The sequence below is a fragment of the Psammomys obesus genome, unplaced genomic scaffold (assembly GCF_907164565.1).
Source record: "Psammomys obesus unplaced genomic scaffold, mPsaObe1.curated_primary_1811, whole genome shotgun sequence".
Taxonomy (NCBI): Eukaryota; Metazoa; Chordata; class Mammalia; order Rodentia; family Muridae; genus Psammomys; species Psammomys obesus.
In genome coordinates, this window is record NW_026596443.1 from 4656118 (window position 1) to 4683405 (window position 27288).

Sequence of the window (27288 nt, forward strand, 5' to 3'; positions counted from 1 at the left end):
GTTGATGCGACAGTGACCAAGAATGGTGAAGACTGAAGAAAGATCTGTAGAATTCTTGAGTTCAAGAGTGTGATGATAACAGTCATAAGAAGCCACAAAGGAAGGCTTCCAACACACCTTTAATGGGCAGTGTGTGTCATTCTCTCTTCACCAGGGCCTGGGCTTCTCTGGAGATGGCGTGCAGAGAAGAATGGGGTTCCATTTCTCTCAGGGACAGCTGGAGTACTTAGGGTGAGGCCTGAGTGTGCTAAGGCAGGGTGTGGAAGAGGGTTTCCATGAGTGTTACAGTTTAGTTCTTTTAGAATGAGATCATGGGTGGCAGTGGAAACTCTGGCGTTACAGCTCTTGGTTAAGCTGCTGTGCTGAGTATGGCAGAGATGTGGGCAAAAACCATGCCTAGAGTGCTTGCAGCCAAGGCACAGTCTTAGTGAGGCCCAGGCCCAGCCGGAGATAACTGAAGAATCTCAGAGGGCCATGGTGGAAGGCTAACGGTATCACGCAGCATGCATGTACCCCCAGCATATTTATTTAAAATCAGGGATTTATAAACCTTGGGCAATGGGAGGGATTTCGAGGGTGAATGTGTTTGATTCACTGGGGTCAGGGGGTCAGGGGCTACTTGATTTACATGTAGTGGTTCAGTACCTCTTTTCCATGCAGTAGCATTATCACGAGAAGGAAAATGCAGTGCTTAATTATCCTAGGGGTGAGGAGAAAATCTCCAAGTACAGTTGAAGGTCACTCCTGTACTGAGATCCTAGGCAGGGTGAGTCATTTGTAGGAACTGATCTGGCCTGTAATCTTCCCTGAGTGTTAAGTGATGCTCCTTACAGAAGCTGAGGTCCCCCAGATCAGGGGAAGCTTTAGAACCTCGCTGAGAAAAGGAAGTCCACCATCATAAACTGAGCACAGACGTTGTCAGACTGCAACCTATTCCAGCAAAGCCCCATAAGTGTGTGTGCGGGTGAGTGTGCATGCTATGGATTAAAACCAGGAAATGTCACATGGGTGTACTCTTCCAGTAAACTTTACTCTCCAAGCCTGTAATGCACTGAAACTCTATAAAGTGATCCTAATATTTAACGTAGGGCATTCTTTTACATGGATTGAATAATTTCATGGGTTTTTTTTTTCTACAGAAAGCAGGGGTTACGTTTCAAATGGACAACCATTTGCCAAACCTGGTTAATCTCAATGAAGACCCCCAGCTGTCGGAGATGCTGCTCTACATGGTAAAAGAAGGAGTAACTACAGTTGGAAAATACAAGCCAAACTCAAGCCACGACATCCAGTTATCTGGAGTGCTCATAGCAGATGATCACTGGTAGGTTCTCCTGCAAGGCACTGCCCCTTAGCTGTCACCATGCCCAGTTCAGCCCTCTCTTTAAGAGAGGAAAAGTGTTGTGTGTGTAACAACAGATGAGACACTCTCAATGTAAGGTTCAGCATGGTGCTCTCTGTGGTATACTTGATCTGCTAATTAAAGGGTAATTTCTTTTCTTAGAATTGTAATGGTAGACATGAAAGTAAACTATCCATCTTATAAAGAAGACTTTTTGTTTGGATTGACATTTTTTTTAGGTTTTCATTCATTTATTTATTAAAAATATAACATAATGAAATATAAGATAGAACAAAAACTTTCATATTAAAGTTGGACAAGACAAATTTATAAAAGAAAAGGCCGTATGTTTGTTGCTTTAGCCATTGTAAGTTTGTATGAGCTTTGCTCCTATTAAATGGCGTTCTCTTCTTGGTACCCTCCATTCCTTCAGACACCTACATTCCTTCTGCCGCCTCTATTCCCTGAGCTCTGAGAGGAGGGATTTGGTGTAGATATTCCATTTAGGGCTGGGTGCTCCAAGGTCTTTCTCATTCTGTGTGTTTTGCTGTGTATTGCTGTGAGTCTCTGTATTTGTTTCCATCTGCTGCAGGAGGAAGTTTCTCTGAGGGTAACTGAACAAGGCACTGGTCTAAGAGTATAGCAGAATATCACTGGGAGTCCATTTATTGCTACTTTTTTGTTGTTTGTTCTTACGCCAATATTACATGTTGTTTTGTAGATCCTGGGCTATCTAGTCTCAGGTTCTTGGTCATCCAAGCAGTGTCAGGTATGGGTTCCATTTCATGGAGCGGGCCTTAAGTGGATTGACAATTTTCCATGTGAATTTGTTCACATGAATGAAATGAATGATCTTATATATTGTTGGGATAATAGTATTTATTTAACATAAAGTAAAAAAAGGCATTTTTTACTTTATGTTGCATTTTAAGTTTTATTAATTTCAAGAGTCTTATTTTCACTGCTCTGAAGGGTCCCATTATCTGAATTTATTTTGGATCACTGCAGTTTATTTTGTTGGTAGACCTTTGAGTAGTTTTTACTTTTGCTATCACAGTATTCCCCTAGTGTCACCAGTGGACTGGCTGGGTCCTTTTGTGCTGCTGGGAGAGAGATCATAGGCAAAGGGAAAGCTTTTCTAGTGCAGGCCTTTGCTTCAGTTGAGTGCAACAGCAGGCAGCGGGAGGTGCCAGGGTGGCAGCAGGGGCTAAGAGCCTTCCTCCTGATTATAGGTAGCAGGCAGAGAGAAAGGGATCTAGACTGGGCCTTTTGAAACCTCCAAGCCTACTCCCAATGGCACACTGTCCCCAACAAGGCCACACCTCCTCTGAATTCTTCCTAAACTGCAAACCAAACATTCAAATGTATGAGCATGTCAGAGACCATTCTCATTCAAACCACCACAAGGAGCTATAGCAGTAAGCAGTGCTCATTGTGTGGTTTTATCAAACTGTCTTTGGGGTGTCCAAAATGTCTGGTGCTAACATAACATGTAGTCTGGCTGTCTAAGACTGGCAGTCCTTTGCTCAAGGTAGCTGGGGCACCAAAGGGGAGTGCAGAGTGCAACAGCTGCTAATTAAAGTCAAATTGCTAGCAGTACCCTAGCATCGTTGCTTACTTACATCAGGAGTGCTAGGAGATGGACTTAAAGAATTCATCATTAACACCAACCTTGATTCTATCCGTGCTTTGAGAGCTTAACCCCTTCCCAGCTTGCTCTCGGAGCTCTCCCAGGTGTTCTTGTATGTGTGTCCTGATGCAACAGTCATTTCTCCAGGGCAGATCTCTGCGTGGTAAACCAACATACTGACCCAAAGGTTCCTCAGGGAAATTGGTAGAAACTCAGGAGCTCTGAGCTATGGGAACAGTTTGCTGTATAAATAGGATGACATTTTAATTATGCTGCAGTAATTTTAAGTTTAGAAAGCATGTGTAGCGAGACTAGGTTTTGGGAAATACACATATTTAGTTTTACCAAGTATCTTCAAACTGTTTTCTAAAATGATTGTCAGTTTTTATTCCCATTGTCACTGAAAATATCTGTCACTCCACATCATCGACAGCACTTAGTGCTATCAGATTTTTAGTTTGTATAAATTTAGTGAACATAGAGTAGAGACTCATCGATTCATCTCACACTCCCTTGGTTAAGGGTATTGTGTATCTTTTACTTGCTTGCCTATGTCTTCTGCCCATTCTTTTCTTAATGATTTTTAGGAGTTCTTTACATATTCTGGCTTCCAGTGTTTGTGTGAATTTGATGTGCGGCAGGCATCTCTTTGTCTTTCTAGTGTTTGAGTCCTCTTTTCATTGTCTTATGGTGCATTGATTCAAGTTCTTCTTTTAATTCTTCTCTCATATATTCCATCCTGACCGAAGTTTTCTCTCCCTCCCCTCCCCCTAATCGCTCCCCGACATCTCCCCTCTCTCCCAGAGCCACCCGTCCTCCATCTCCCCTCAGAAAAAAGCAGGCCTTCCAGGGACATCAAGAAAACCCAGCATAACAAGCTACAATAAGACCAGGCACATAGCATCACATCAAGGCTGGACAAGGCAACTCAGTAGGAGGAAAAGGGTCCCACAGTAGGCAAAACAGTCCAGGACTCCCACGATTAGTAATACCATAAAAACACTAGGCTATCCAGCCATAACGTATATGCAGATTAGATCAGACCCCTACAGGCTCCCTGATCTCTGCAAGCATCCATGAGTCCCAGTTAGTTGATTCTGTGGGCTATGTTGTTGTTGTTGTTGTTCTTCTTCTTATTATTATTATTATTTCACTTTATATCCTACTTTACATCATAGCCCCCTCCCTTTTCCCCCTCCTTCCTCTAACCTCTCCTATTCCTTAGAAAAGGGGAGCCCACTACCCACCTACCTCAGTTCAAGTTGCATCAGGACTGAGTTCATCCTCTTTCCCCTGTGGCTTGGTGAGTGATCAAAAAGCAGGCAACAGAATTCATGTCAGAAACAGCCCTGCTCCCCTTACTAGGGAACCGACATGTAGACTAAGCTACATCAGGTACATCAGGTACTCTGTAGGGGGCCTAGGTCCAGTCTGCATGGTTCTTGGTTGGTAATGCTTCCGTCTCAGCAAGCTCCTCTGGGCCCTGTTTAGTTGGCTCTGTTAGTCTTCCTGTGAAGCTCCTGTAGATCCAAAGAAGATAAGTAACAAGGAGGACCCAGGGGAGGATGCTTAAATCTCACTGAGAAGAGGAAATAGTATAGACAGGGGAAGTGGTTGAAGAGAGGGAACAAAGTAGAAGAGGGGGCACAGAGATAAATGAAGGTGAAGACCAGTTCTGGGGAGAGCGAGGGTGGGAGGAGAAGGGGCCTATGAAAAAAGAGAAACCTTGGGTGGGGCATCTCTGTGGCAGGCTGGAGACCTACAACAGGGTAGGCTTCTGGGGTAGATACAGGGGTGACTCTACCTGAGACTCCTAGTAACAGGTGTCATGGAGCCTGAATAGGCCACCCTTTAACTAGACAGGAGTCCTACCGGAAGGAGGGGAATACCAACCCACCCACACAAACTTCAATCCAAAATTTACTCTGCCTACAAGATGTGCACGGATAAAGATAGATAAGAGATTGAGGGAATGTCTAACCAATTCCTGGCCCAACCTAACACCCACCCCTTGGGAGAGAGCCAACCCTTAACACTATTAATCATATTCTGCTGTGCTCACAGACAGGAGCGTAGCATAGATGTCTTCTGAGAGGCTCCACCTAGCAGTGGATAGAAACAGATGCCGAGACTCACAGCTAAACATTTGACAAAGCATAGGAAGGCTTGTAGGAAAGTGGGGGAAGGATAGAAGGACCTGGAGGTGAGCTGTGTTCGTAAGGTGTCTCTGACCCTTCTGGTTCCTCCTTTCCTTCCTCCTCCTCCTCTGAAAGACTTCCCGAGCCCTGCCTAATGTTTGGCTGTGGGACTCTGCATCTGCTCTCATCAGTTGCTGCATGAAGTCTCTCTGGTCTCTTTGATGACGATTTTGCTGGGCCTCTGGTCCCAGAACCCTCTGCAGGCAGGACAGTCTGGAGGTCAAAAGTTTTGTGACTGGCTTGGTGTCCCAGTCCTTCCACTTGAGACCTTGCCTGGTTAGAGAAGATGGCTGGATTGGGCTCTGTGTCCCCCATCACTAGGAGATTTTGCTAGTTACTCTAGTAGATTCCACGGAGTTCTACATTGCACTAGGTTTCCACCTGCTCCCAAAATGCCTCCCAGTTCCATTAGTTTCTCCCGGTATTTTCTCTCTCCCTATCTCTCCTGTTCCCAACCCCGTCTGCTGCCAGTTCACTCTTGAATCTGTTTCCCCTTTCAGGGGAGATCCTTGCTTCTCCCCTTAAGCCCTCCTTGTTACTTAGCCTCTTTGGATCTATAGCATGTTTTTTTTTTTTTTTTTTACTTTACAGCTAATATCCACTTATAAGTTAGTACATACCATGTTTGTCTCTCTGGATCTGGGTTACCTCACTCAGGATCTTTTCTAGTTCCATCCATTTGCCTAAACATTTCATGATGTCATTGTTTTTAATAGCTGAGTAATACTCCTTTGTGTAAATATACTGCATTTTCTTTATCCAATTTTCGGCTGAGGGCCATCTAGGTCTCTAGTTTCTGCTATTATGAATAAAGCTGCTATAAACATAGTTGAGCAAGTGCCCTTGTGGCAGGATGGAGTTATATGGTTATATGCCCAGGAGTGGGATAGCTGGGTCTTGAGGTAGATCGATTCCCAATTTTCTGAGAAAGTGCTATGTTGACTTCCAAAATAGCTGTACAAGTTTGCACTCCCCCAGCTCCCAGCAATGAAGGGAACTCCACATCCTCGCCAGTGTGGGTTGCCATTTGTGTTATTGATCCGTGGCCATTCAGACAAGTGTGAGATGGAATCGCAAAGTCTTTTTGATTTGCATTTCCCTGTTGGCTATGGATGTTGAACATTTCATTAAATGCTTCTCAGCCATTTGAGATTCTTCTGTTTATTTTAGTGCCTGACGTTAATTTTTTCCTTTATATGATTGTTAGCTTTGTGCTTTGTTTAAGAAAGAATGTTTCATGTAGACCCAATGACACAGATCAGTTCTGTCTCAGGAGACTGAGGCCGGAAAATTGCAAGTTCAAGGCCAGTCTTGGTTACAGAATGAGGTCGAGGCAACTTGAGCATTTAGTGAGACTCCATCTCAAAAGAAAAAGTAAGGAAAAGGGCTGAGGGTTTAATTCAGTCATAGGGTTCTTGCACAAGACCCTGGGCTCACCCCCACCACAGTGAAGGTTTCTATAGTGACATCATACAGATGTTTTCCTTTACACTTTCGAAGTTTTGGTATAGACTAGAAATCAAAATTAATTTTCATGTGAGTAATCAATTCTCCCTGCGCCTTACACTAAGTAGTTTATTGTTTCTTTTTGTGGTGATTTATAAAAATATGGGAATCTGTGTCTCTGGTTATTTGAGCTTGTTTGGTTGGTTGGTTGTTTGGGTGGTTAGTTGGTTTTTCAAGACAGGGTTTCTCTGTGTAGTCTTGGCTGTTCTGGAATTCATTCAGTAGACCAGGCTGGCCTCGAACTCAGAGATCACACACCTCTACTTCCCAAGTGCTGGGATTAAAGCTGTGCACCACCAGTGCCCAGCTGTCATGAGTCTTTTAACCTGGTAGGGCAGATAGGTTTTCCAGGTCCTTTTGCTAGTCTGTTAATTCTTTTATATATTACCTAAGTACAGCATCATTTGTATCAGTGACAAAGATAGAGAACTAAACCAAGACTAAAGAGTCTAGTTGGGGCATAGGGAGTAGTCTCTTGCTTTTGAACTCTATCCTGTCCATTTAGTGCACTCATCAGCATTTGTCTTACTGACTAGACCATAATGCTCGTGAGAGCTGCTTTTACATCTGTCTTCACTGCTGACACATATCTAGTGCTTAGGTGTTCAGTGGGTGAAGGCTTCCATGCTCATTAATCCCTATGTCAAGCACTGCATGCTCAGTGGGAGGAATCCACTTCGGACTTCTCAGAGAAAAGCTTTCTAGAGGACTGGAATGCAAGTTGAGGTTGGGAGGATGATGCCGATAAGGAAGGGGAGGTCCTTCCCTGAAGGAAGGACTGACTGGGTGGAGGGAAGGTACTGATACAGTTGCTTAAGTGAAACAGGGCTCAAATGGTCAAATAGTGGCCAAGAAGGAGATCGTTACTTGAAACTGGATTTCCTGGGGCTCGGAATGCTGCCTGTGTATGTCTGATAACAGTAAATTGAAGTAGGACAGGGAGGAGAACAGAATGGGTGGGGTTATTTAACTACCTGGTTTAAGCAGTGACCTGGTGGGAGAGACAGTGAGCTGTTTCACCCAGGTATGTCTTTGGGTGCTTTAACTGAGCTGTTACTCTCTAACTATAATCCCGGCGCCTAATCAATGCTAAAGGTCTCGAGTTAGGACTTGGCTTTTGCAGTAGTTTTCTGTTTCTGTCTAGGTGGTCTTCGCAATTTTCTGTTTTCTGAATAAGAGTCTTCCTCGAATGTGTGTATGGCGTCTGTAACTGATGCCTCATGTCTCCCGTCAAGGTCTGTTTAGTTAGATGGCTGAGAATGTGTTTTGTCTCCCTGATTTTTCTTCCCATGTAATGCCTCACTTTTCCATTAGTAAAGCCATTTATAGGACAAGCGATGCAATCATTTACGAAGCCAGAAACTTAGAAAAATAAAAACACATAAAAACGCTCTCTTGGAGGAATCCATTGTCAGTACTCAATTGTTTTTTTCCTTGAACTTTTTTTCCTGTGGTTTTTTTTTTTTTTTTTTTTTTTTCATTTTCAGGAAGTTGTAGTTTCGTTTTCTTTTGTTTTCTAGGAGCTAATCAAAATATGGTAAAACTTCTTCCTGCACTAGTACATATAATTGGTAGAGGTACCAGTGGTTTTTGTTGTTGTTTATATTTGAGGTTTTTTTGTTTTTTGTTTTTGTTTACCAAACTCCAAAGTATATCTTGGGAGAAAAATAAAATAATTTAAATTATTGTTGCTAGGGGCTAGAGAGATGGCTCAGTGATTAAGGCACTGGCTGCTCTTCCAGAGGGCCAGGGTTCAATTTTCAGCACCCACATGACAGCTCACAACTATCTGTAACTCCAGGTACAGAGGAACTGACACCCTCATACAGATATACATGCAGTGAAAACACCAATGCACATAAAATAAAAATAAACAAATCATTTTTAAAAGTTGTTAGCTGGTTATGGTGGCCCATGCCTGTAATCCCAGCACTGAGGGAGGCTGAGGCAGGCAGATCTCTGTGAGTTCAAGGCTAGCCTGGTCTACAAAGTGAATCTAGAACAGCCAAGGATACACAAAGAAACACTGTCTCAAAACAGCAACAACAAAAATATATATCATTACTATAAATTGGTATAAACTTACTATCAAAAAATAATCTAAGCAGATTTATTCCTCTTACCTCTTCTTACTATTTAAAAGGTTCTGCAATTATCACAATGTACTTTTTATCTCAACAGTACTATCAGAAATTTTGGAGGAACAGTGAGCATTATCCCAGCTGGAGAAGCAAAAACATATGTAAATGGGATGCACATTTTGGAACCCACCATATTACATCATGTAAGTTGACAGATGCTACAGTGGAAGAGGCTGTTAGGGTGGGTGAGTTGTCCGCATTCAAGTTACCGCCTCATATCCCCCAAGGCACTAACTTGAATAGAGAACTTTTCCATTTCAAAACCTCTGTTGACTAGCCTTCCTTTGGCCAAAGAGAAGTTATAATGGAATGAACCAGGAACTGGGCTCATCATGGTGTGCCCTGTGAAGACCTGGCCTTAGGAATCAATCCTCACTCTGCCCACCCCCTGTGCTGACTGACACCTTTGTCAAGTTACTTAACTAGATGCTCCAATAGTACCACCTGGTTAGGGTGCTATTAATAGTTATCTCAAGAGAACTGGCCTAAACTATTGCAGGCTTTTCAGGGGTAGTGGAGAACTAACTTAAGAATAATTCATATGTAGTTTTTACACCATTGCTTGCAAACAGTGGTACTCAGTGAGTGTCCACTGTGTGTTTTAATTAATAAAGTCTGTTTGTTTTAGTTTCCTCTTTCCCAACATTGGAATACTATGTAGCTCATGAGTTGTGAAATGAAAATGAGATCCTTATTATATATACCCAGACATATATACATGTATAAATTACTTAACAGTATTTCATATATGGAAAATGCTTAACAAATATGATGGTTGCCATGATTTTAATGTCTATCATTAGTGATACTGTGCCATCTGGAATTGTGGAGTTAAAAGAATAATGTGAAAAATAAAACATTTAAAACCATACCTCACATAGGAAACCATTTTCAATATTTTATTGTTTTCTCCTCAAATTTTAATTTTTTTTTTCATTTTTAGGCAAAGTTTGTAAATTTTATCACTTAGACTCACCTCAAATCATACATTTTCTTTTCTGTGTTTTAGGGTGATCGGGTGATTCTTGGCGGAGATCATTATTTTAGATTTAATCATCCAGCTGAAGTCCAGAAAGGAAAAAGGCCATCGAGTAGAAATACTCTTATAAGTGAAGGTCCAAAAGACTTCGAGTTTGCCAAAAATGAGCTGCTTACGGCACAGAGATCACGGTAAGTGCCATCATTGATATGAAGCTCACATGTGCGCAGACAGTGTGCATCAGAGCTAACTACTTCACCAGCTAACCTTCAGCCCGCAAAGGTACAGCCCACTTCAGAGACCCTGAAGTGCTGCATAAACGAAAGCAAAAGGGACACTTCATCAGTCAGTGATCTTCAGGCACACAGTATATTGAAGGCCAGCCCGGGATGCTGTCTCAAAAAGAAAAGTCTGTTGTTTCTTAAATGGAATCAGGACGTTGTTAGCATAACAAAATACTTTATTTTGGATTACTATGTGAACCATAATTTTATAGCTATTATAATTAGTGTATATTATAAATATGCCATACATATTTATATTAAATAAAAATATAAAATATGTTTTAAATATATAAACTATATATTTACTAAAATGTTTAGCATTTTATGTGTTATATTTTCTTTATACATTGGAAATATATTAGTTTAAATATCAAGCATCTGCAATAATAATTAAGCTGGGAATAATTATATTTTTCATCCTGTTTTATTTTTTTATATGGACTCATTTCAAAACCAGTGAAAAATTTGAAAACACTGTAGAATGCCAGAAATTAAATTTTAAGATTTAAATGTTATTTTAATATAAAACATTTTAGTATAACTAAAGGCTGCTCAGGTATATAAAATAGTCAATGTTCTAAAAATACCTTGCTACTCTGTAGACTTGAAGCAGAAATAAAAGACGCCCAGTTGAAGGCAAAGGAAGAAATGATGCAAGGAATTCAAATTGCCAAAGAAATGGCTCAACAAGAGCTTTCTTCCCAGAAAGCTGCATATGAAAACAGAATCCGAGCCCTGGAAGCAGAGCTGGTGAGAGTGGTGTGTGTGGCCTCTCCTCAGAGTTCCCAGAGTTGTGTGGGACTGAGTGCCTCTGGGAGGGAGCTCAGTTGGTAGAGTGAGCTAGCGTCCATGCATCCCTGGGTGTGATCCACAAACTAGGTAGCAAGCCCCAGCAACTGAGTGGTGGGGCAGGAGGATTGGGAGTTCAAAGACATCTTTAGTTACAAAGTAAGTTCAAGGCTGGCCTGGGATACATGAGATGAGAACTCTTAAAAGGGGGGGAGGTCCTTAAAATGGAGCTAGAGGAGTATCTGATACTAAGGTTAGAGCTATGTTTCCAGGTAACAAGCTCATGGTAGATCTTGGCTGCTAGGAGAAGAAAATAGACTTCTCTCCACCAACACAGGAGTTGTGGCTCCTCATGGTGACTCAGTGGTAAGCTTTCAGCCCCAGAAACCCCTTTTAGGGGACATAGCCCCCAAAGTTGGACTAATGACATTCTGCTTGGCTAGATTACTTACCCTGTGTGAAGTGGAGTGCCCCAGGTCAACTCGCTGTGGTGATTCCTGTTCATCGATTACAAGGGGAAACTACACCCTACCCTAAGGCCACTGTTTTTGAAAAATTGCTCTGCATTTTTGCCTGAGTTAATTCTTATCAATGTTAATAAATTAATAAAGAGGGAAGAGTCTGAAAGAAAGAAAATGGAGGAAATGAATAACCAAAAAGCTAGTCACAAAATTGAAGAGCTGGAGAAAGCAAAGCAGCATCTTGAACAGGAAGTGTACGTGAACAGAAGGCGGCTGGAGATGGAGACCTTGGCTACAAAGCAGGTAACTCAAGTGTTAGCAGATGCTGCTGTCTGAGGGGAGCTGCCTTTGATGAACGAGTCACAAGGTCTCTAGGTGAGAACAGCTCCTGCTAGCTTGTGCCCAGTTCTGCTAATGCATCATCCCACAGACACGTTGGAAGGCATACAGCCCTGTTTTTAGTTCCATTCTAGGTTTTTCTTTTTCTATGTCTACAATTGCCCTGTTGTCAGTTGTGCTAAATAATATACATAAGGAAATGGGCCCAAAATGTGGTAGGAAGAAAGGCAAATCCTTTACATTGGGCCACGTCCTGGTAGAGCAGTCATTTCCTAGAACTCAGGGTAGAGTTTTTGATACCTATTTCTTCAGTCCTGGTGAGGACAATGACAATTTTCTGGGGCCAACATGAAAAGGCCAAGGTTTTAGAACTGAAAGATAAAACTTGAGCGTTAGTGTTAACATGTATGAATGTTTTGCCTGCATGTGTGTGTATCAAGTGTGTGCTTGGTGCCCAAAAAAGGTTCATAAGAGGGTACCAGATCCCCTAAAACTGGAGGTACAGATGGTGGTGAGCCACCGTGTGGGTGCTGGGAATAGAGCCCGGTCCTCAGGAAGAGCAGCCCGTGCTCTTAACTGCCGAGATGCCTCTCTAGCTCCACATGAGTGGTTCTTGGAGTATGTTCTGTGGATGAGAAGCGTCTACTAGAAGCCTGGTAGAAATACAAATTCTGGGGCTGGAGAGATGGTCTGACACTTGTGTAGACCAGGCTGGCCTCCAACTTGTGGAAATTTGCTCTGCCTCCCAGGTGCTGGTATAAAGTGTGTGCCGCAGTGCCCATCAGGTCCTTGTCTCTTGATCCTAAGGTTGTGTCGAGCATTGGGAGGAAGAGCAGAGCTGAGGTCAGGGTGGAAGAAAAGGCTCCCCGTGCCTCAAGCACTGATCAGATACTGTGCTGTGAGCACACTGCCAGTTTACTAGGGTGGAGACATAGGGAGCCAAACAGCCATTTAAATCCTGGGAAACACTTCCTAGTTCATGTCTTTTAACTTCAGTCAACAAATGCTCTTAATTGTCCTTTTTGAGCAGTTCCCCACCCCTTCTTACCTCTTTATCTACTAGCAATGGGAAGAAAAATCCTAATACATGCCATTAAAAATCCCTTGTGGGGGGTGGAGAGATGGCTCAGAGGTTAAGAGCACTGGCTGCTCTTCCAGAGGTCCTGAGTTCAATTCCCAGCAACCACATGGTGGCTCACAATCATCTATAATGAGATCTGGTGCTGTGCAGGCAGAACGCTATATGTAATAAATAAATAAAATAAATCTTTAAAAAAAATTTCTTATGATGGGCCAGTGAAGTGGCTCAGCAGGCAAAGAGCTTGCCACTCAAGCCTGGTGACCTGAATTTGATCCCTGGAACCCACATAAAGGTGGGAGGGGAGAACCCACTCCACACAGTTGTCCTCCAGCCTCCACATATGTACTTGGTGTATGGCATCCCCGCAAACGCAAGTTTGAGGCTTAGTCTACAAAGTCCAGAACAGCTAGGGCTACACAGAGAAACCCTATCTCAAAAAACTAAATAAAAAAAAATCCTAATGATTTTATGAAGAAAACCATTAAGAAAGTTTATAAGTCAGTTATTTTGGTTTTCTTTTCCAGACAGTGTTTCTCTGTGTAGCCTTGGGTGTCCTAGACTCACTTTGTAGACGAGGCTAGCCTCAAACTTACAGAGATCTCCCTGCCTCTGCCTCCCTGAGTGCTGGGATTATGGATGTGTGCCACTGTGCCTAACTTAACCATGTATTGTTAGTGAAAGTATGATCAGGTGAAATTTTATTATAGTGTTACAGTGGGGGTGGTACGCATGTGTTCGCGCTCATATACATTTGTGGTATGCCTGCCCATGTGGGCATATTATGTAGAAGCTAGAGGTTGACATCCGATGTCTTCCTTGGTCTCTTCTCTACCTTATCTGTGGAGGCAAGTCGTTCACTGAACCTGGAACCTGCTGTCTTTCACAGGGCTGGCTGGCCAGTGAGCTTCAGCAGTCTGCTGTCTTCTTCCTATGGTGCTAGGGTTACATCTGCTACAACCCACATTCTCAGATTTTCATGGGGATGCGGGAGATGCAAACATAATCCTCATACAGTGCAGCAAGTCCTCTGCCTGCCGAGCTGTCTCCCCAGCCCCTGCTAACCTGTTTCTTTAAACACTTAGTTTATTTGTGTGTATAAGTCATGGTGCACGTGCGGAGGTCAGAGCACAGCTTTTGGGATTGATTCTCTCTTTCCACCATGTGAGTCCCAGGGATTGAACTCAGGTTATCAAGTGTTGGTGGCAAGTGCCATTTTGCTGGCTTGACTAATTTGCTTTTTAAAAATATTTCCCTGTGTATATGTAAAATAAGTAACATGGTGTTATAAGGTATATATAGACAGCAAAATGACTAGTATGGTGAACATAGCCAGCCTCTCTGATTGTATAAATTCTCTCTGCTTGTCCTCATGCATCTTCATTAGGCTTTAGAAGATCATAGAATCCGCCATGCAAGGATCCTAGAAGCTTTAGAAATTGAAAAGCAAAAAATCGCTAAAGAAGTACAGAATCTTCAGGAGAATCGGGGAAACAGGGACAAAACCTTTACAAGTGAGTACGTAGAAGTTCTGTATCTTATAGGTGCTGAAGTTTTAGCTGTCTTTACATATTTAAAGTGCATGGCTGGGGATATGCTATAGTGGCAAAGTGTCTGGATTTAATCCTTTGTGCCAAATAGATAAATACCTAAGTAAGTAAATAAATAAGGCTTTATTCTAGATGCTAGTTTTTGTATGTAAATATATTTGTGTGAATGGTTTAGAAATACTCAGTTTTTAGAAGCTGTATCAATCCTATAGACTGATTGTGTTCCCTGCCCCCATATTAACTTGTTGAAACTGTAGCTTCAGATGAGGCGTTCTATTTCTGTGAAAGATGCCACTGGACTTTTGATAAGGATCACACTGAATCTAGATTGCTTTAGCCGGTGTAGTTCTGTTAACAATGTTTATTCTTCTAATGCACGAACACCGTGTCTTTCTATTTATTTGTGCCCAGTTTCTTTCATCAAAGTCAGGCAGTTTTTCAGTATACAGATCTTCTATTTCCTTGGTGAAATTTGTTCTTGAGTATCACATCGCTTTCAGTACTGATGTGTGTGAGAGTGCTGGTGCCCGGTCTGAGGCTCTTGTGCCAGCACAGGCCAGCGCTTCACTGCTGAGCTCCACCCACAGCTCTGCTGTTATTGTGAATGGCTTGTTCATAGTGTCACTTCAGTGCATAGAAACACAGTCGCTCTTTTTATACCTCACACTTGTTTTGGTGGATTCTTTAGTGGCCCCTCTCATCTCTACATAGACAGTTTTATTCCTTTTCAATTTGGATTCCATTTCTTCCCCTTGTCAGTTTCTCTGGCAAGGACTCAATACTTTGTTGAATAGAAGTGTCAAGAGTGGGCCTCTTTACCTTGCTCCGGGTCTTCTAGGGAAAGCTTTCGTCACCATTGAAGACTGATGGTGAAGATTACTGTGCGATAAAGCATAGCTTTTTTCTCTAAGTATAGCATAGAGAAAATATGTATGATAACACCCTGTATTTAGGGAAGAGCCGTAACTCAGTGGTAGGAATGTGCCTGCCGTGTGAAAAGCTGTGAGGTAAATCCCCAGCACTACGAGGAAAATCTTAACCTTACAGCATGAAAATGGAAAGGTAAACTAAATTGCTCTTCTTTTCCTTTGGTTATTTAGAGTGTGTGTGCATTTGATGAAAAGGTGTTTCTCTGTGGGAAACCCTTCATACCCTTTTTTACTTTTGCATTTGTCTAGAAAATGTAAAAGGTGTGTAGTTCTTTATAAATTAACCTATGGTATATCTTACTTGATGATTTAGAAAAATTAGATATTAAAGAAATGAGGGGGGAGTTAGAATAATTTTGGGCTGGTGAGATCATTCAGCATATAGGAGTGCTGGCTGCCATGTTGGTTGACCTAAATTGGTCAGGCCCCACACCATGAAAAGAGAACTGACTCCCACAACTTGTCCTCTGACCTGTACGTGCATGTCATGGCATTTTCATGCTCCCCCACCCCCAGTAAATAAAACATAAAAATAAAATAAAAATAAAAAGGAAAATGTCTTTCAGCATAATAGAGGAAAGGGCAATAGGGTGTTTCTGTCTTCCAGTATTTCTTTTCTCTGTGTTATACCATTCCTCCACATACAAGACAGCGCGCTTTATGTAAAGACTAGTTTGGCTTTTAAGAATGGAAGAAAAATTACTGAAACATTGCTCTTGCTCTTCTCTTGTGATACAGGGTTAAAATCACTCACTCAATGTAATTTTAAAAATATTTTCAATATTATTTTGCTTTTATAAATAGGGTGTTTTGCCTACATGTTTATCTGTGTGCCACATGTATGCTTGGTACTCACAGAGGCCAGAAGAAGGTGTCAGGTCCCTAGAGAACCAGTTACAGATGGTTGTGAGCTACTGTGTGTGTGCTGGGAGTTAAACCTGGATCCTCTGGAAGGACAGCCACTAGTCTCAACCACTGAGCCCTCTTTCCAGCCCCTAATGTCAGTAGTTTTATGAAATTATTCTAAGTGATATATGCTTGTGATCAAACATGCATTTTGGTTCTAATTTGTATGCTCTGTATTAGTTCAGCCAAATTGGAGCTCCATGAAACTCTCCATGATGATTCAGGAAGCCAATGCCATCAGTGACAAATTTAAAAAATATTATGTTTTTGCCAGGTGAGTAGTTTTTACACTCGTTGACCTGTACGTGTTTGGCTGTTGTTGTTGTTGTTGTGGGGTTTTTTTAGTCTAAGTTTCTCTGAAGTCTATAAAGTAGTCTCTTTCTAGGAAAGAACAGATACCAGAATCCCTGATACAGAGGCTTTAAATTTCCTTATTTAAGAATTACTGGTTTTTCTTTTGCGTTTAAATTCTGTTTATCTGCATTCCATTTTTATTTTATTTTGGGGGACTAGAGATTGAATCCATGGCCTCATGTCTGCTATGCATGTTCTGTGTAACTAAACCACACTACCCAATCTTGCATTCCAGTTTTTAAAAAAGATTTCCTTATTTATATTGTGTGTGTATAATATATATGCATATATAATGTATTATAATGTCTCTCTGTGCCTGTCTGAGTTTATGTGCACCATGAGTACACAGTGGCCACTGGAGGCCAGAACGGGGTGTCAGGGCCCCTGGAACTGGAGTTACAGGTGGTTGCAAACAAGTCAATATGGGTGCTTGAACCCAAACTTGAGTCCTCTGGAAGAGCAGGATGTGCTCTTTGCCACTAAGCCGTGTCTCTGGTCCCATAAGTATTTTTTTAGGTTACCTATTTCCTTTGGCTTTTTTTTTTTTTTTTTTTTTCCCAGACATGATACATCATCAGACAAAAGTCGTTCTGATACTTCTGTTCGAGTTCGTAACCTGCAGCTTGGGATCTCAACTTTCTGGAGTCTGGAAAAGTTTGAATCTAAACTCGCAGCAATGAAAGAGATTTATGAGGTTTGTGATAATAAAATCTCTGTAAGCTTTTTAAAAAAAACTATTTACTTACTTGTGTTGTGTGTTTTGCGTGCATGAATGTCTATGTGTACAACATGTGTTCCTGGTACCCTCAAAGGCCAGGAAAAGGGTGTTGGATCCCCTGGAATTGGAGTTAGGTACAAAGGAATGTGGGTCACAATATGTGTCCTAGGAACTGAATCCATGTCCCCTGGAAGAGCAGCCTGTTAGGGATGTTTTTATAAAACTGTTTCTCTCTTAACCTGGCTATCACGCAAATTATTGAAACCCTATTATATCATCTTAACAAGCTTCACAGCAAAAGAACTGAGCAGTTTTAGCTCTATTCTTAACCCTCTAAGCTAATTTGGCTTCCTCCCAGTGTGCATCATAGAGATACTTGCACTTTGTAGCTTTACTGTTCCTTTCCTCCGCTCATCTGGTCCCTCCTGGACATCTGCCATAGGCGAATCCCCTACTTCCTCTTCTAACTCCTCCTTCCCTGGCTGGCAGGAAGTCCAGCCCTCTTCTCTCCCCTGCTCAGCAACTGGCTGTAAGCTGCTTTATTGGCATATTAGGGGACAACTGGGAAAAAGTGTTTATACAACATTGAGACAGGAGATTCTCAGAACAAGGATTGCAACCAGATGCTGGGGAGGGGTTACATAGAAATCAGCATTTGAATTACACAGTAACCATATGCCTACAGACAGCCAGTGTTTTTAAATGAGCCATCTCTTCAGCTCCTCTCTAAACTTTTAAAAGCTCAACTGGGTATGGTCATGAGCACGCTTTATGATCACAGCACTTGAGATGCAGAGGCAGAAAGATCAAGAGTTCATGGCCCACCTCAATTGCTATTGAGTTTGAGGTCAAACTGGTTTGTATGAGACCCCGTCAAGCTCTCCACTCCTCCCAAATAAAATAAAATCTAGAAATGACGTATCTTATTAAATAAGAGGAAATCCATCAGTTACTGAGATCCCCAGAATTAACAGCTTTGTGAATCTGCTTTCCTTGTGCCAGTGGAGTTTTACTGGTTTGCTTCAACATAGTTTAAGTGTGACAGCGATTAAGTGCTGAGTCTGTTGTAACTGTGTGCTTTACAAGCTTTTCCTTTAGGCTCCAGGGAAGATAGACATAGAGCAAGTCATATGATTTGAAATTATCCCCTTGTGCCTAACAAATGTATGCTTTTACATATTTTCTCATTGTTGTCTTATGGGTGTTTCCAATTGTGGCTTTCATTGATCACAATGAAAACCATCTTTTATGTTATTTTTAACATCTGCTTTCTTGCCTTATATTTTCCAAAATGGTAACAAAATATTATAGTTTTTGTTTGCTGTACTTTGATCCTATACATTATTGCTTGCTGTAAGTATTGCCACAAAGTAATGTTAGGAATTTGCTTGGCTTGTATTTTAGTAACTAGTGAAGCTGAGGTTTAACTTTGTTTTTTTATGGTAAAGTATCTTTTGACTTCTTTCAGTTTTCCCAAATAGGGCCTCATTCTATCACCCTGGCTGGCCTGAAAATTGCTGTGTATACCAGTCTGGCCTAAAACCCTAAAAACAAGGTCACCTCTTTCTTCTTCTGGGGCTGGGGTTGTACGCATATGCTACCAGGCCATATTTTGTTCTCTATGTATTTAGTGAATAAGTGGTTTGTGGTTTTTGTTCTATTAACTCAAATTGGTTATGTTATCTTTTTCACGGTGGGGTGTACGTGTGTGTGTGTGTGTGTGTCTGTGTCTGTGTCTGTGTGTGTGTGTGTAATTGGATGTATATGAAGGTGTGTGGGTGGATTTTGATGTTGGGTGTCTTCCTTGATCTCTCCACCTTATTTTGGGGGGATAGGGTCTGTAATGAACCTGGAGCTCATCGGTTCAGCTAAGGTGGATGGCTGTTGAGCTCCAGGGATCTGCCTGACTGCTTCTCCAGTGCTGAGATTATGGATACACACCGATGCGCCCAGTGTTGAGTATGCAGATTCAGGTTTTAGTGCTGGGATTAGCACACATTGAACTGACTGAGCCATTTCCCCAGTTCTATGTGGCTTTCTATTGGCTTATTTTGTTGTGAGATAGAATCTCATACAGCATACATTAGGCTTGAACTTGGTATATAGCTAAAATGACCTTAAGCTCCTAACCCTCCTGCCTGTTGGGATTAGAAGGGTTCACCAGCACATCTGAGTAGGACATTTTTAATTCAGAGAGTTTGCTGGGCCATTGTTCAGTCCTCTACATTTTTATTTTAAGGTTTCTATCTTTCAGTCAAATAAACACTGGGCCTGGAGAAATGGCTCAGTGGTTAAGAGCTCATACTATTCTTGCAGAGGACCCAAGTTCTCCTCCACCACCCACCGTGGGCAGCTCACAGCCACCTGTAACTCCAGCTCCAGAGGCATCCAAACACTCCTGCCTCCACGGGTAACTGCGCTACTTTCCCCTGCATGAGCACACATACGCAATTAAAAGTCTTTTTGGTTTTATGAGCCAAGCTCTCTCTAGGTAGCCCTGAAATGCAGAAAGATCTTGCATCTGGGATTAAAGGTATGAGCCACTATGCAGGATTTTTTTTTTTTTTTTTAAGAAAAACTTCTTATGGCACTTTTGAGGTATATGAACTCTAAGTTATTTTTTCTATATTGTTTATTTACCCCTAAAATAGTAGATTAAATTGTATTAATATTTGTGAAATAGCTCACATTTAAATTATGTAGTCACTAGAATTAAATTCTGTGATACTAAGATAATGCTCAACATATTATGAAAATATTGTATGTTAAAGCCTAGAGGATTTTGTCATAGCTTTAATTTGTGAATTACTTATTCAAAAGTAAAGATAATTAACTCAGTCTAGAAGATAAGACAAAGGAAAGCAAGTAAAAGAGAGTAAAAAGTAAAAAGAAAAAAAGGAATAACTAATGAATTTGATCTTTGGAGTCTTGAAGAGACATGTGATTTTAAGAAAGATGGCATTTATTGTAATCTTAGCACTCAGGAACCCAAGGGGTTCAATGTTATCCTTAGCCATATAGAAAGTAAAAGGCTGGATACAAAGTGAATTAGCAGTAATTAATATAAAAAAATAAAAAATAAAATTTAAAAAAGAAAGTAAAAGGCTAACGGAGTATGTGAGACCCTGTCTCAAAAAATAAAACAAAGAATGATATTTAAATTAAGATTAAAAGTTGAGTTTTAAAAAATTATATCATCAATAAAAATTTATGCTATTTTTACATTTATTTACTCTTACTGTATTTATTTGTGTGTGTGTAAGAGAGAGACAGGTGGAGGGTGGATACAAGGATCAGAAGACAACCTAGGAGAGTTGCTCACCTTGTCCTCCCTAAACCACAGGTCCTGGGACTTCACAGCAAGTGCCTGGACCTGCTGAGGCCCCACTGGTCCCTGCTTGCTTTTTTTTTGTTTTGTTTTGTTTTTGTATTTTTAGGTTATGAAATGATGTGTTTCATTACAGCATTTCCACACATGTATTACTCTACTTTGTCCTCATTCATCCCTCTGCCCTTTCTGTCTCTCGGGGCTCCCTGTGGCTGTCTCCCATCCCTCAGAGTCTTCTTTGTTTTTGTGTCACTTGAGTTCCATCACTTTCTCTTCCTCCTCATGATCCCCCATCACACACATATAAACACACGTAATTTTAGATGTAAGTTCCCCATATAAGAGAAAACAACTAAATACTATTGCCTTTCTGAATCTGGTTTATTTTGCTTAACATAATGATTTCCATTGCCATTCATTTTTCTGCGAATGTTATGATTTCAGTGTTCTGACAGATGCATAAAATCCATTATGTAATATACCACAGTTTCTTTATACAGTCATCTTTTGATGGACATCTGGGCTAGTTTCCATGTTCTGGTTATTGTGAGATTGTAAACATTCTAACAATAAGCATGGATATTGAAGTATCTCTAAGGCCTTAGAGCTCTTCTTATGCTATTTATTTGATAGTCTTCTAGAGAGGAAAGACATTTTAGGAAAAGATAAATCATAAAAGCTGGCTTAATGGAAGAACAGCCATGTAATAATTTTAAAAGTTTGTCGCTGAAGTAGATTCTAAAAACAGCAGTTAAAAAAATAGGTAGGAGCCGGATGTGATAGCTCATCTGCACTTAGGAAGCTAAAGGTATCAGATCAGTGGTTCAGGGTGAGCCTGTGCTAAATAGGGAATGGTCTGAACACTTGAGAATGTGGCTCAAAAAAAAAAAAAAAAAAAACCCTAAAAACAAAAAAGAATGAACAGGCTTTGGGGGGATAGAGGGATTTTAAAAAGATCGTAGTTTTAGTTAGCTTTATGAGCACACACTTTCAGAGTGCCAGAGAAAAGATAAGCCGTGCTCTGTGGGAAGTATTGTAGAACCTGTCACAGTTAATCTTATGGTGCTTAGAGTAACTAAAAAACAAACATAAGAACTTCGAGGTGGTGCACACCTTTAGTCCCAGCATTTGGGAGACTGAGGCAAGCGGATCTGAGTTTGAGGTCTACATAGCCAGTTCCAGGCCAGCCAGGGACACATAGAGAGTCCCTATCACAAAAAAAAAAAAAAAAAAACTTCAAAGCAACCACTACCTCCAAAAACCAATGAAAGAGCTAAAAATGTAACTCAGATTACAAACCAATCTTAATATGAGCACAACTAGAACGATCCTAAATGAAACCCACCAAACCAAGCCTGTGCATGTTTCTTTTTGTTATTGTTTTTTAAAAACAAACAATCCAACAACTTCTACTGTGAGCAGGCAGCGTTTATTCCAGGGAAGCAAAGTATATTCTTCTGCGGCGTTTTTAACATACATGTGCTTTGCCTGTGTGTGTATGTGCACCACTTGCATGCCTGCTGCCCTCAGGATTCAGAAGCGGGCGTCATGTCTCCTGGAACTGGAGCTGTAAATGATTGTGAGGTGTCAGGTAGGTGCTGGGATCCAAGCCCAGGTCCTCTGCAAGAGCAGCAAGCGCCCTCAACCACTGAGCCAACCTTCCAGCCCAACAAAGTGTAGAAAGTGTTATACCAGAGCAGTGACAGTATTTCTCTCTATATGATGGGCTTGTGGGTGGTTTTCCTTCCCATTTGTGTTTATACTTATTAATAATTTCTGATGTTACCATAATAAATATGAACGAATGTATTTGAAACAGCATTGAAGGCATTTGATCATTCTTGCCCTGTCATACACACTAAACCCACTATGTAGCTCACTGTTTGACTGACTTCCTGCTTTTAAGCAGTCATCGTTCTTCACTTAGTTTTTACATGTGAATGAATTAAACTTGTAGTGTCTAGGTAGAATTTTAATTGGGATTGCTTAAATATCTAATGTATAGGTTATTATGAGTATATTCAACCAAGAAGTGATTGCTGTGTGTGTGCATGCGTGTGTACGTGTGTGTGTGTGTGTGTTTAGGGGATGGAACACAGGACCCTCACACACATTAAGCAAGCAGTTTATCACTGAACTATTTCTCTAGGTCAGTTATTTTATCTCTTTGTTGAGGTTTTACTATTAACTGTCTCTTCTAAATTCAAGTGGTTTTTTAAAAAAATTGTTGTTTATAACTTATTTTATTTTTATTTATATATTTATATGCTTTTGTGTGATATGTGCACATATGTGTGGCCAGAAGAAGGTATCCAGTCCCCTGGAACTGGAGTTCACAGCACCAAACATGGGTGTTGGGAATAGAACTTAGGTGCTCTCAGAGCCAGAAGCTCCCTTAACCTCTGAGCCATCTCTCTAGCTCCCTAAATTTAAGTTTATTATTATTTTTCTGTTTGTGTGTGTGTCTGTGTAAGCCACAGGACAGCCTTAGTGTGGGTCCTCAGGCACTATCCATTTTCCCTTTTTTTTTTTTTTTTTTGTCCTAGAATTTACTATGCAGACTATGCTGTAATCCCAGCTCTGGTATTACAAGCATGTGCTGTCACACCCTGCATTTTTTACATGGGTTCTGGGACTCAAACTCAGTTTGAGTCACTCCCCAGTCCAGATTGCTATTTTTGAAGAATTTAATGCTTTTTATTGTTTTTATAAGACTTATTTTAATTCCAGTATCAAGCAATTGCAGGGGCTTTACTGTTGTTTAAGTTAGTGTTTTAGGCTAGCGATTCAAAATATTGGTTTTTAGGTTGGCATACAAAATAATGGATTTTAAAATGTCACCTGCATACATGTTTTTATTATAATTTATGATTGGTTTTTAATTTGATCAATCATACGATATTTTAAGACTAATCAGATAAGCTGGTGGTGGTGGCGGTGGCGGCGGTGGCGCACACCTTTCGTCCCAGCACTTGGGAGGCAGAGGCAGATGGATCTCTGAATTCCTTCTGGTCTACAGAGGAAGTTCCAGGGCAGCCAGGGCTACACAGAGAAACCCTGTCTCCAAAAACAAAACAACTTCCTGAACAGAACACCAACAGCACAGGCTCTGAGATCAAAACCAATAAATGGGACCTCATGAAACTGAAAAGCTTCTGTAAAGCAAAAGACACTGTCGTCAGAACAAAACGACAGCCTACAGACTAGGAAAGGATCTTCACCAACCCTATATCTGACAGAGGGCTAATATCCAGAATATATAAAGAACTCAGGAAGTTAAACAGCAACAAACCAAGTAATCCAATTAAAAAATGGGGTACAGAGCTAAACAAAATTCTCTGTAGAGAAATATTGAATGGAGAGAAACACTTAAATGTTCAACATCCTTAGTCATCAGGGAAATGCAAATCAAAACGACCGCAAGGTTTCACCTTACACCCATCAGAATAGCTAAGATGAATAACTCAAGTGACAACACATGCTGGAGAGGACGTGGAGAAAGGGGAACCCTCCTCCATTGCTGGTGGGAATGTAAACTTATACAACCACTTTGGAAATCAATCTGGCGCTTTCTCAGACAATTAGGAATAATGTTTCCTCCAGATCCAGCTATACCATTTCTAGGCATATATCCAAAATATGCTCTAGTATACAACAAGGACATTTGCCCAAGCATGTTCATAGCAGCTTTGTTCGTAATAGCCAGAATCTGAAAACAACCCAGATGTCCCTTAACTGAGGAATGGATACAGAAAGTGTGGTACATTTACACAATGTACTCAGCAATTGAAAACAAGGAAATCATGAAATTTGCAGGCAAATGGTGGGAACTAGAAAAGACATCCTGAGTGAGGTATCCCAGAAGCAGAAAGACACACATGGTATATACTCACTTATAAGTAGATATTAGATATATACTATAGGATAAGCATACTAAAATCTATACACCTAAATAAGCTAAGCAAGAAGGAGGACCCTGGGTAAGATGCTCAATCCTCATTCAGAAAGGCAAACAGGATAGACCTCAGAAGATGGAGAAAACAGGGAACAGGACAAGAGCCTACCACAGAGGGCCTATGAAAGATTCTACCCAGCAGGGTATTGAAGCAGATGCTGAGACTCATAGCCAAACTTTGGGCAGAGTGCAGACAATCTTAGGAAAGAAGGGGGAGATGAAAGACCTGGAGGGGACAGGAACTCCACAAGGAGAGCAACAGAACCAAAAAAATCCGTGCCCAGTGGGTCTTTCCTGAGACTGGTACTCCAACCAAGGACCTGCATGGAGGTAACCTAGACCCCTGCACAGATGTAGCCCCTGGCAGCTCAGTGTCAAGTGAGTTCCATAATAAGGGGAACAGAGACTGTCTCTGACATGAACTCAATGGCTGGCTCTTTGATCACCTCCCCCCTGAGGGGGGAGCAGCCTTACCAGAGGAAAGCAATGCAGCCTGATGAGACCTGATAGGCTAGGGTCAGGTGGAAGGGGAGGTCCTCAGTGGTCTCTGGGAGGGGCATGGAACAGAAGAGGGAGGAAGGCTGAGATTGGGAGGGGATGACGGAGGGGGCTACAGTTGGAATACAAAGTTAATAAATTGTAATTAATAAAAAAATAATTTTTTAAAACATGAAAAACAAAAAAAGACTAATCAGATAACCTGTAATTTGCTAGTTTTATATTTTAAAATAATAAAAATTAAGCTTTTGTACTGAGTTATAAAATATTTTTTATTCATAATTAATGGAAAGACTATTGTATTCTTCTTAGAGTAACAGTGGTAACAGGAGCGAGGATGTCTTTTCTGATCCAGAAGATGAGTGGGAACCTGACATTACAAGCACACCAGTTTTTTCCCTTTCTAGAAGGAGGTAAGGTTGTTTTATTATTGCTTTTCTTGCTCTGTGTGTATATAATAGTATATGTTACAGATTTATATAATATATACATACACATATAAAATTACCTTAAGAGGCCTGCTATCATGATGTGTTTGTAATGGGCACCCAGAAATATACCTGGCATTAACATTAGTGATCAAGTTACAGTGCATGGAATATTACATTGTTTATCAGTTTGCTCTGTGAGCAAAAATGTTCAGTATTTTATTGTGCTGGTTTTAAGAGCAGCCTAGAGTAGCATAAATCTTATTTAAAAAAGAAATAGCTTTTGAGAGCTCAAGAATCCGACATGTTTAAACGAGGCCAGGTTAGTTTTAGCATGGGTGCCACAAAGAGGACCAGTGCGGCACAGGGCACGACAAGTGTTGTCCATCAAATCTGAAATGTCCATAGTGAGTACATGCTTTTCATGGAAAGTGTAGCTCTGCTTCGATATCAACTATGCAGAGCACAGAAGCAAATGGAAAATATGGGAAAGCATTGACCTGGAACATTTAGCCCTTGGTTTGTTTTTCTTTGTTGTTAAAACAAATATTCCTCTGATGGCCACTGTCTGCCATGTCCTAAGGAATCCCAGGTAAATAAGTTCCACCCTGTCTTCATGAACCAGGAGATGGAGAAAGAGGAGGCACTAGATAAAGACAGAACTGGAGAAGAGAACCATTTTATACATATGTGAGAAGCAACAGGAATTGGTTATTGGTTGTGGGGCTCTGGCAATGGAAAGCTCAGGGCTGCTCCTGGTTTTAAGCTGGGGAAAGCAGTATATTTGAGATGGTTGTACCTTTGCTTTTGGCTGTGATGTCTGAGGTTTTCACAGGACGTTAAGTACGTTTAGTCTGGAGTATTGGGTGAGGGAGTTTTCAGGATGTGAACATCAGTAGCATTGCCCCAGCCGCAGGGGCATTCTTCTTGTCCTCATCAAGAATACTTATGGAGCCTGGTGATGTCGCCAAGCATGTCTAGGATCCCGGCGTAGAGAAAATTGAGCCAAAAGGCATGAGTTTGAGGCTACCCTATGCAATATGGTAAGATCCTGTCCGTTTTTTTTTTGGGGGGGGGGTGTTGAGACAGGGTTTCTCTGTGTAGACCAGCCTGGCCCTGAACTCAGAGATCTGCCTGCCTTGGCTTCCCAAGTGCTTGGACTAAAGACATGTGCCACCACCACCAGGCAAGATCCTGTCTTAAGCAAGCAGCAAACAAGCGCTGCATGATGGCAACACTCAGAGGAGGCAGAGGCAGGAGGAGCTCTTTGGGTTCAAGACCTCTGGTCTACATAGCAAGTTCTGTGACAGCTAGGGCTGTATAAACAGTCCCTATATCAAAACAAACAGACAAAGCCACCAACAAATAACATTTATTGAATACTTGCTAACTACTCAGCACAGACCTCTGAAGTAAATGGTTGCTGTGGCCATCCATTTTATTAAAGAGGAAACTGAGCCTTTAAAAAGATACAAAGGGTGGGCTGGGAGCTGGCTCAGCAACTAAGAGCACTGGCTGCGCTTTCAGAGGGTCTGGGTCCAATTCCTAGCACCCATATGGTAGCTCATATGGGTGCTAGGAATTGGGGATACAGTACCCTCACAGACATACATGCAGGCAGGACACCAGTGTACGTATAATAAAAAGTAAATAAATTAACATTTTTTTTTTAAAAAAAAGTTTGGGACTGGGTAACTTGCCCAAAGTCATAGAGCTGGTAATAGAACGAGTTGGCTGACTGTGCAGCATGTATTGTCCCACTGTTCATGAGAAAAAAAATCTTTCTACTTAAATTTCTTTTTACTTTCTCTCTCTTGCTCGGTGTGTCTGTGTGTGTGTGTGTGTGTGTGTGTGTGTGTGTGTGTGTGTGTGTGT

The 27288-nt window shown here is 41.2% G+C and overlaps 1 protein-coding gene across 1 annotated transcript in view; it reads left to right on the forward strand.

Annotated features, from left to right (window-relative positions):
- The window catches only part of Kif14 (kinesin family member 14), a 70757-nt gene that overhangs the window by 26793 nt on the left and 16676 nt on the right, over positions 1-27288 (forward strand). Inside the window, exons 13-21 of the mRNA XM_055598151.1 lie at positions 1140-1324; positions 8858-8960; positions 9827-9987; positions 10683-10830; positions 11481-11633; positions 14135-14261; positions 16313-16406; positions 17048-17180; positions 25298-25398. Of these exons, the coding sequence (XP_055454126.1) occupies positions 1140-1324; positions 8858-8960; positions 9827-9987; positions 10683-10830; positions 11481-11633; positions 14135-14261; positions 16313-16406; positions 17048-17180; positions 25298-25398 (1205 nt within the window). The remainder of the gene's footprint in view (positions 1-1139; positions 1325-8857; positions 8961-9826; positions 9988-10682; positions 10831-11480; positions 11634-14134; positions 14262-16312; positions 16407-17047; positions 17181-25297; positions 25399-27288) is intronic.